At 40.1% G+C, this 10,756-nt stretch overlaps 2 protein-coding genes across 2 annotated transcripts; both read left to right on the plus strand.

Annotated features, from left to right (window-relative positions):
- Window positions 1-1,140: 1,140 nt before the first annotated feature.
- LOC133833016 (uncharacterized mitochondrial protein AtMg00810-like) lies at window positions 1,141-2,370 on the plus strand. Its single transcript, XM_062263281.1, has one exon. The coding sequence runs from the start codon at window positions 1,141-1,143 to the stop codon at window positions 2,368-2,370; it is 1,230 nt and encodes a 409-aa protein (XP_062119265.1).
- Window positions 2,371-3,289: 919 nt separating this feature from the next.
- On the plus strand, window positions 3,290-7,573 carry LOC133833018 (transmembrane 9 superfamily member 2-like). The gene is made up of 6 exons (XM_062263282.1): window positions 3,290-3,485; window positions 4,124-4,880; window positions 5,052-5,208; window positions 5,307-5,794; window positions 5,909-6,047; window positions 7,427-7,573. Exons 1-6 carry the CDS (start codon window positions 3,290-3,292, stop codon window positions 7,571-7,573), a joined length of 1,884 nt encoding a protein of 627 aa, XP_062119266.1.
- Window positions 7,574-10,756: the final 3,183 nt, after the last annotated feature.

The following is a 10,756-nucleotide window of genomic DNA, read 5'->3' on the forward strand; positions in this document are numbered from 1 at the left end:
GGAAATAAGATATGTTGTTTGCGTACAGACAACGGGGGAGAATATAGCTCAAACGAGCTCTCTCAATACCTAAGGGAATGTCGAATACGTCATCAGTACACTTGTGCCAACACGCCACAACAGAATGGTGTAGCAGAAAGAAAGAACCGGCATCTTGCAGAAATTTGTCGAAGTATGCTACATGCAAAGAACGTAACGGGAAGGTTTTGGGCCGAAGCAATGAGGACTGCAGCCTTTGTGATCAACAGACTTCCTCAGCCAAGGTTAACATTTGTTTCACCCTTTGAGAAACTATGGAACATGAAACCTACACTTAGCTACTTTCGAGTATTTGGCTGTGTATGTTATGTGTTTGTTCCTGATCATTTACGGAGCAAGTTTGACAAGAAAGTTGTTAGATGTATCTTTGTGGGATACGACAGTCAGAGAAAGGGGTGGAAATGTTGCGATCCAATGAGTGGAAGATGCTACACGTCACGAGATGTGGTGTTCGATGAAGCATCTTCTTGGTGGTCCCCAGAGAAGGAGGTGTTGCCAAACTCGAGAGAATTGGGAGACAAGCTACAACAAAAGATGGGGGAGCATACTGTTCAACTCCAACCAAGTTCAGATGAATCAGGAGATCTACACAGCGATGATGTCGAACAAACAGTGACTCAGAATCCTTGGCAAACTGGCGTGTATTAACAACCAAACGAAGAAGGTGGGCCTAGTGAAACAGAAGAATCAACTCCACAATCTCAACTCCGAAGGTCAACAAGAATACGAAGGTCAAATCCCAAATATGCCAATGCAGCCATAATTGAAGAAGCAACAGAGCCTGAGACGTTCGAAGAAGCATCACAGAGTTCTGAGTGGATGACAGCTATGAAAGAAGAGATCAATGCACTTCAGCAAAATCAGACTTGGGATCTTGTGCCAAAGCCGAGAGATGTGAAACCCATATCTTGCAAATGGGTTTACAAGATAAAGCGTCGTCCAGATGGGTCAATCGAGAGGTACAAGGCACGATTGGTGGCTCGTGGTTTCTCTCAACAGTATGGACTAGACTATGACGAAACATTTAGTCCAGTGGCGAAACTTACAACTATATGAGTCCTACTTGTACTTGCAGCCAACAAAGACTGGAATTTGTGGCAAATGGATGTGAAGAATGCTTTTCTTCATGGAGAGCTGGATCAGGAGATCTACATGATCCAACCAATGGGTTTTCAGAGCCAAGATCATCCTGAATATGTGTGTAAGATGTGTAAAGCACTCTACGAATTGAAACAAGCACCCAGGGCGTGGTATGGTAAGATTGCTGAATTTCTAACACAAAGTGGCTATTCAGTAACACCTGCAGATTCCAGCTTGTTTGTCAAAACCAATAAAGGGAAGCTAGCTATAGTGCTATTGTACGTGGATGACTTAATCATAACCGGTGATGATGAGGCAGAAATTCTTCGGACAAAGGAGAATTTATCAGTTCGTTTCCAGATGAAGGAACTTGGACAACTCAAGCACTTCCTTGGTCTAGAGGTTGATCGCACACAAGAAGGAATATTTCTCTGTCAACAGAAATATGCCAAAGATTTGATAAAGAGGTTCGGAATGCTCGAATGCAAGCCGATTTCGACACCGATGGAATCAAATGCCAAAATGTGTGCATATGAAGGAAAAGATTTGGAAGATGCGACAATGTATCGACAATTGGTAGGTAGTCTGATCTACTTAACCTTGACTCGACCTAACATTTCTTATGCAGTTGGCGTGATGAGTCGATACATGCAAAATCCAAAGAAGCCTCATTTGGAAGCAATTCGACGAATACTGAGATATGTGAAGAGTACAATTGACTATGGTCTTTTGTACAAGAAAGGTGAAGACTGCAAGTTAGTTGGTTTCTGTGATGCTGACTATGCAGGAGATCATGACACCAGGAGATCAACAACTGGGTATGTGTTTAAGCTTGGCTCCGGAACAATTTCTTGGTGTAGCAAGAGACAGCCAACGGTATCATTGTCAACCACTGAAACTGAGTATCGAGCAGCAGCAATGGTAGCTCAAGAAAGTACATGGTTGATACAGCTGATGAATAATCTACATCAACTAGTAGATTATGCAGTTCCAATGTACTGTGACAATCAGTCGGCAATTCGTTTGGCGGAGAATCCAGTCTTTCATGCAAGAACGAAGCATGTTGAAGTGCACTATCACTTTATCAGAGAAAAGGTTCTACAAGAAGAAATTGAGATGAAACAGATCAAGATGGATGATCAAGTTGCAGATTTGTTCACAAAAAGTCTAAGTACAGGCAAGCTCGAAAAGTTTCGTCAACAGCTTGACATAGTACAAAGAATAAGAGCTGACATTGAGGGGGAGTGTTAAGAATCATGTCAGCCCAAAAAGTCCAAATGTCCAAGCCCAAGGTAAATATAAACCCAATCCATTTTATCTAAAGCCAAGACAATGGAAGCTTCTCAACAAATATGGAAGGAATATATTTTTAAGAGAAAATTGTAGAAGGATGTAGAAAGTAGATTTTTTAGGAGAAGTGTGTAGAATATGGTAATAATGTATGGCTAGGATTATTTCTCAATTTAATATCTGTATGGTGTAGATTGCATGGTGAGGACTATAAATATCTTCCCTTGCATTTGAGTTAGGTATCCTTCAAAAAAATAAGTCTTTGTATTCTTAGTGTGGTGTTTTGAGTGTAAATTGTGAGCTTCCTATTGAGTATCTATTTCTCTTCAAATTGTAAGTGGTCTTTGGAAAGTGTTGTAGTGTCTTTTATTGTGGTATAATAAAAATAATTTGTTTACTTGTTTGGGTACAATATTAGTAAGTTTAGAGTTGTGTACTCTAAATTTTACTCAACAATATATATATAAATTAGAATATGCATGTGTTAGAGATTCATATCAGTATCACAACCATAATAACAGCGACTACTAGTAGGATGGTACCTGTTCGTTCTAAAACGAAAGCAGAATTTCAAAGATCTCGCGTTATGACTTGCTTTATTGGTCATTAAGGGACTGTTCACTTAATGACGTGGACGTGGACCAATAGAATATTTCTGTGACTTGATCAAAGCTTATTGGCTCTGTTTTGCCAAAATACTCTTAACACTCCCCAACAGACTTTCCCGCCATCTTGGAAAATAACAAACAACCTTGCAAGAAGGCAAAAATATGTTAATTCTTTAAATATATATATAACAGCTTTTATTCCTTCTATCAATCAATACAAACTCTCTCTCTCTCTCTCTCTAAAATTCATGGCATTGGAGCGTATAATGAGTATGACGACTCTGGTTTTAATGGCGATGTTACTACCTCTGGTAATTTCTTCAGGTATAAGCTTAATACTTGATCCCGTTCCTAATGAAAAGCTCTACAAAGGAGACATGATCCACATTTTCGCCAACAGAGTTCGTTCTCGTGAAAATTATTGGTACAAGTCAATCATCACTCTCTTGTTTAAATTCTTTGATTCGAGTGAGTTTTTGTGGTTTTGAACTTGTTTGTTTGCTGAGAAAATGAAAGGAAAAGAGATAAGAGGGAGAGAGGAAAATTTTGTTGTCAAAGAACGCCAAAAGTACTCTTTCAAACATGGAATGATGAATTTACTAAATCATGAAAAAGATTTCGAGAATCGCTAGCTTAGTAACTGTTTGACATTTTTCCTTTCTTTTCTTGACTGTCAAACAGCTCAAAGAAATTGTTGAACTAGATGTTTTGTTCCTGAGAAAAAGTTCAGAACCGAAATTTGAATAGTTAGAAACTGAGCCTAGTTCTTGTGATTCTTGTTCTCTTTTAAGTCGTTCTAATGATTTTCATACTTATCAATCGCAGTGAGCATTACCCCTACTTTGACTTTCCATTTTGCCCCCCTGCAGGTATGAAATGCTTACATACATTGATATCTTGATAATACTCCCAATCACCTTGTTTATTTTCTAATAATTAAATAGTTTGATCCTCTGTTTCTAATTATGTTCTAAAGATTAATAAATAGGTATATCTGTTAAATGGGTTTATATTTCAGTAGCAGGATTATGAACATGATTCTGTATGTGTAAAACAAATATATTAAGCTAGAGATGCTGAAATATACTCGTTTGTATGGATTATAGAATCACAAACCAACAAGAAAAGTTCATTCGAAGAGCTTTTAGCCGGGGATTGCTTCACTCTCACGCGGTATGAGTTGAAATTTCGAAAGAACATTGAAAGAAAAACACTTTGCGAGAAGACTTTGACAGAAGATGAAGCAAGGAAGTTCAGGGGTGCTATCGAAAGAAGCTATATATACGAGATGAGCTATAACAAAAGTATCTTCTGGAGTATGGTGGGAAGGATTGTAGATGTGGAAAATGAGCGAAAACTCACAATCCCCAAGCATTATCTAGTTACACACATTCATTTTTATGTTAAGTACTGGAAGAGCCAAGTTAAAGACATCAGTATTTTGAGCAACTATAGTTCTAGTGTGGACATAGCTGAAGTTGCTGCAAATAAAGTCAAGTTTACCTATTCGGTTCTCTGGGCTGAAGAACCTGATAAGCCTGGTCATTTCTCGGGTTACACCCCATTTGATGAGGAGCTTATGAGGCTAAAAGAAGATGGTGAAATCTGGAATTCGAAATTGTTTTATTGGGCAAGTGCCACTCTCGTCTGGGTTGGGTTAATTCTTACAGTGACTGTGCCATACTTGACCGATTACTTGGACCGGTATGATTACTTGTACTGCAGGTTCTCTTCCAGAGAGCAGGACCATTTAGATTGCCGAGTTAATAATCAGCATCTCCTTCACGGTGATAACTGCAAATGCCCTCCTTACACATCGTTACTTGGTGCCGTTCTTGGGAATGGGATTCAGCTGCTTATTATGTAATTCACCATATTTGTCTGTTATGTTTTATTTTGATATAGCCTAATAATGAGATAAAGGGTCAAAATATATGGAAACATAACCATGTATATGTATTAAGGAGCCTAAATTTGCTTAGGAATTTCTCTTTACCTCACTTTTATTCAATACTAATATGCTTCCATTTGCAGGGCATGTATCTTCTTCATTTTGGCATACAAGGGTTTCTTGAATCCCTGCAATCTCCAGTCACTTTCTTCTCTAATACTGAGGACATATTGTATTACATCTTTCATTATGGGGTATAAGGCTACTTCGTTTCATGCTGGATTCACATCAGTTGGTTGGGTAATTGTTTTGCCTAATTTCAACTACAGTATCACCTCCTTATTATAGCATTTTCCTAAACTTTTCATGCATGCCACTGATATCTTAATCTCTAACAGAAAGAATGCATATTCCAAGCTGGAACTCTATACTACATTCCAGCACTCTCAACAGTTATTATTGCAAATGGCTTAGTAATTTCAGAGTTTGGGATATCCGAAGTACCAGAACTGGGCATCCTCTGTCAAAACCTGGTTGCTTGGGGACTTGTTTCAAGCATTCTCGTGATTCTAAGTGGCGTCGTTGCTCGTCGTTTCCAACCAGAATCTCAACCAACTTGTTCTACAAGAAATTTACCAAAAGAGACTCGTCAGCAGCCTTGGTACACGAATACAGCGGTTCAGATGCTGCTTGGTGGCCTTGTGCCATTCATTCTACTGTTACCAAAGCTGGACAACATCCATGCAAGCTTGTGGAATTTCAAGATTTGCAACACGTTTCAAACTTTGCTTACTTCATTCATTTCGATTGTCATAATGAATGTGATCCTGGCAATTGGTTTCACTGTTAGTCAACTATCCTGGCATGATCATCACTGGTGGTGGAGGTTCGTAACTAAGTATAATATAAGTGCTAACAGTTTCTTCATATCATATATTATGATTTGAATGATCTTTAAGAGAAATGCTTGTTTAACATATATATTTTTTTTGTGTAACAGATCTGTATTACGTGGGGGAACACCAGCCATTTTGATGTTTTTCTATGGCCTCTACTTCTTCTACAGGATAAACATTGATGAATCATTGCTGCTACGTGTTTTGGGATACCATTTTTGTATCTCCTATGCCTTGTTCCTTGTACTTGGAACCATAGGCTACTATGCTTCATCTATTGTTTTTCATTGCACGTGGCTCGAACAGAAGCATGAATAGCTCATTCAATATCGTTCTATAATTGACACTTAATGTAGTTTTTGAATATTGGGCATTGCCATAAGTCATACGTTGTAATAGAGATAGTAGAAAAATAAATGCCAGTGTGCACTTGCTAGACAATCATTTAATTAGTCTTGTAAGCTTCATTATTTTGTTTGTTTATACTTTATAGGGGTTATACCACTTTACCATTGTTTGAGTACCAACTTAAAACATGTCATTTAATAAATATCAATACAAAAACATTCCCTATACATAATTCTAATCAAATTTATTTTCAATATAACCAAATATTTCTATTTTAATTATGTAAAATATCTAATATTTTAAAAATATATATATATAATTAATTATTATTTTTAATTTTTTTGCATGAAAATATAGGGTTAAACTTAGTAATTGGCTAAAACCTAGGGGCCAAAATTGTAATTTTCTCATTTATTTTCAATATTACCAAAACATTCCTTTAATTACATAAAAGAATCTAATATATTAAAAAAAAAAAGCAAATTTAATTAATTATTATTACTATTGTCCGTGGTTTCACCATCCGACACATGACAATTAGGAGTAATTAGCGACAAGACAAGTAATGAGGTTATCGGAGTGTGAACTCTTCCATGAAACTCAATCTGGCCAAGTCGTGGATGTCTCCAAGTGAGGCTACGCCCCAACGCCTGTCCTCGAGGCAAGGTGTCTCCAAGTGAAGCCACATTCTGAGAGACTCTCTTCACTCGCCCATCTCTTAGGTCTAGGATTCTGGTCCTGGGACCTGGAGTAGATGTCAGGTGTCAGTCACTGTGGGCATGGGCCTCCAGAAGATCATCTAAAAACTTTTGGTGAGCCTCGATTAGTGGTGTCAAGTTCATACCCTCAACAATCAGCATTTCCCACAACGCCGCCTAACATGAGCAAATGTGCGCCGCACCCTGACAGTCAGAGATATGTTCCCTATAAAGTTAGTACGCGACTTTCTGCAATGGGCTTCGTGCAATCCTTCTAGGCCGTAGTCTCTATTTAGTGCAGTCCTTTTTGTATTAATTCAACATTAATACCCCCAAATGGAGGAATTTGTATTAATGATAGGGCAGGGGTATCTCCTTGTAAAGGATTCCGATTTTTAGATAGAGAAACTCTGTAACTTAGTGCAATATATACGCTACCTGAGAACTACTATTGGAGCTTGCTCAAATAAGCTTCAAGCTCACTAAATACCAGAGACTCGTGGACTACGACTCTTTTATAGCTTCAACCACGTAAAACCCTTGTGTTCTTTTCTATTATTTTCTTTAAACTCTCAGATTAGGTTGATAGAAAAAAAGGCAGTCACTAGGAGAAACGCACCAGACGATGCAGCTCCTTCAGCCGGAGTTGAGGGAGGAGAAAACAGTTGTCCATCACCGCAGGACTTCCCTCAGATAAAGGAAGACTATGACGAAAAGGCATAATACGATAGTGTAGACGATGAGTATTATGACGAGGAATATCCTCAACCCATGGATGCGGACAAGACGCCAGAAGTGGTGGCGCTTTGCGATCAGGTGACCACTCAGCAGTAGAAACCCGACACCCACGAGGGTACCATCGCTTCCCTACAACAGATGGTTAACGCCATGAAGGCTACCCTGGCAGCCCAAGGGTCGCGAATGGACCCACATGGCGAAGCACCAACTAGGTAGCCAGCTGGTGTGCCACCTGTCGACCCAGCCGGTGTGCCTGCCAAGTACATTGCTGATGTGGCGCGAGATCCGCCAGCTGACGTGCCCCCCGTGTACCCAGCTGGTGTTGGAGCCCCACCTGTGCCACAAGATCATGGCAAGGGTAAGGTCGACGACAATCCTGCTCCCAAGCAAAAGAAGGCTTATCGAAACCCCGAAGACAACCAGGCCTTGAGGCTGGTTAGTAAGGGTAAAGGCCTAGGTGCATGAGGACATTGTCAGGCTGTTAGCGCCCGTGGAGCCCAGGGCGTTCCGCCCAGGAATGCCAACACGGATCGCGCGAGGCTTGGAGGTGGTGTCCCCCCAGCACCTCGCCAACACCACAGAGCAATGTCCAAGGAGCCAATAGGCAAAACATCTCTGTTAACCGAGAGTGCGGCATCAACTTCTCGATTAACAATAAAAACATCGAGTCTAATGGGAAAATGGAAGTAGCATACCCCGAGGGCAAAGGCGCATTCCAAGGCCAAACTTACCAATAAGACGGCTTGAGTGCTCATAGGTATGACAAGGCTTTCAGGCGCGAACCCGAGAGGAAGGACCAATCAGACCTCCGGGACAGTCTCAACGCCCAAAAGAGGGATAACCCGACACAAAGTGCCAACCAAGATCACGACCCCCTCTGCACGGAGTTAGAGAGCTTGAAGAGGATAATGCTCATAATGGCCCGATGGCAGGGCCATAACTCTGACTTGAAGGACGAGGATGGGGAGCCATGTGCTCCTCGCATTGTAGAAGCCCCACTACTGCGAGGCTTTTAGATGCCTGCCATCACGTCCTATGATGGCAGCACGGATTTGTGACAGTCAGAATCCCGTGATCTGCAGGGGGAAAGACCGGGCAAAAGTTGTGCAATCCCACATCGCTTGGGGAAGGTCAAGTGTGATGATTCTAAGACTGTGTAGGTATGTGACTACACAGTTGAAGAAGCTTAAATGGATTAAGGGGTACTACCTATGCCAACAAGATGCATCTTCTTTTCGGTAGCCCATCACTTGAGAACTTCAAAGTTAAGTGTGCTTGACCTGGAGTAGTCTCAAGATGGGTGACCTCCTAGGAAGTTTTCCCAGGAAGCGTGTGAGTGAGGACAAAGCACGCTGGAAAGACTCGTGTTGGTTTGCAGGGCTAGTCATCATTCTAGGAAGCAACCATAGTGATGTGGGGGATTACATATGTTATCAAAGCCTTGATCCAGCCGGAAGTGTGGCCGACCAGGACGTCAGACCCCTAAGGGAGGGTGATTGTGACAGTCAGAATCCCGTGATCCGCAGGGGGAAAGACTGGGTAAAAGCTATGTGTTGACTGATGATTTAGCCAATGACACGGAGTCACTAAAATGATAAGAATTTATAAGCTGAATGCAAGAATTAAACGACACAAATGTTTTATAGTGGTTCGACCCCAGAGATTGGTAATAACCTACATCCACTTAGTGATTTTATTGATGTAAACCTTGAAACATGCGATCAGTAAACTAAGGTTCACTAAGTTTCACAAGCTCTAAAGTGGAATACAAAAATCGTGTATAAAAACACTAGCTCTCTCTGAATACCAAATTCATATTTTTTTTAAATGAATCCTGTGAGTTCTATTTATAGGCTCAAGGATGTACATATGAGCCAATGGGCCGTGTTTAAACTTTGTTACAATAATATTTGAATAATAACGAAAATCATCATAGTTACACATAAAGAGGGTCAGATATCTTAGAAATATCTGACTTAGAACTGTATTTGAACTCTGGCTTCATTACCACGATCAGACCTAGTCGCATATGTCAGCATATCTTATTTCGTTCTATTCAACATATTTCTTAAATCCATCGATCAGCTTGTTATCCTTATCGTTGGTCGACCAGACTGTCATCACTAAATAGCCACGTGCTATCCACGTGCACCTTGATCATGCCATGTCAACAAGCAAATATTATTTGGTTAAACACTATGCAATCCCACATCGTCTGGGAAGGTCAAGTGTGATGATCCTAAGACTGTGTAGGTATGGGACTACACAATTGAAGAGGCTTAAATTGTAACGACCCAAATTCGCTAATAAGGCTTAAGGGCCTTGATTAGTGTGCCTGGAGGGCATAATGGGATTTATGTGTGTGACTTTAATGAGTTAAATGCATGATTATGATTTAATGCATGTTAAATGACTATTTGACTATTTGAGATGCATGACTATGTGTATTAGTATGCATGTAGGCCCTGATTGTGTGAAAAGGGCATAATTGTAATTTTGTCCATTTTGGGCACAACTGTATTGATATCTGTGATCTGTGACTCGAGACGATCCTAGGATGAGCGGGTTAGCGGAAAAGTCGAAGCGGGAAATTATACCCGGCTTGGGTCAAGCCTGGGGAGTTTAATTGGGAAGTTAGAAAATATATTGAGGTTAATCTTGATGATGAGGAATACATATATATATATATATTTGGTGATTAATCAGGTATTGGGTAGCAAGCGGGAAATTAGTAGAGACACTCGAGGAATTAGTGGGAATTGGGTAAAATGACTAAAATGGCCCTACATGGACAAAAGGGTTTAGAATTAATAGGGAGGGCATTTTGGTCATTAAGCTCTTTAGAGATAAGTTAAATGAAACTTTATACTTAGTGGAATTGGTAGAAAAGAGTTATAAGGCTGAAGAAAAGAAAGAAAAAGGAAGAAAAGAAAGGAGAGAAAAACAGTGGGGTTTTTGGTCTCAAAAGGTGCGGTTTGTGGTTCTCCCACCATTTCCCTTCATTTTTCTTGGAGTTAAGCTCAGAGGAGAGCTAGGGTAGGCTGAGCATCAAGGATCCTAAGCTATACTTGAAGATTGGCAAGGGATTAGCAAGAACACATAAAAAAATTGAGGTAAGTTTTTAGAAATTTTAGTTTTAGGGTTTGACTGGTTTGAGCTGTGTATTTA

This window comes from Humulus lupulus, chromosome 4 (assembly GCF_963169125.1).
Source record: "Humulus lupulus chromosome 4, drHumLupu1.1, whole genome shotgun sequence".
NCBI classification, from domain to species: Eukaryota; Viridiplantae; Streptophyta; class Magnoliopsida; order Rosales; family Cannabaceae; genus Humulus; species Humulus lupulus.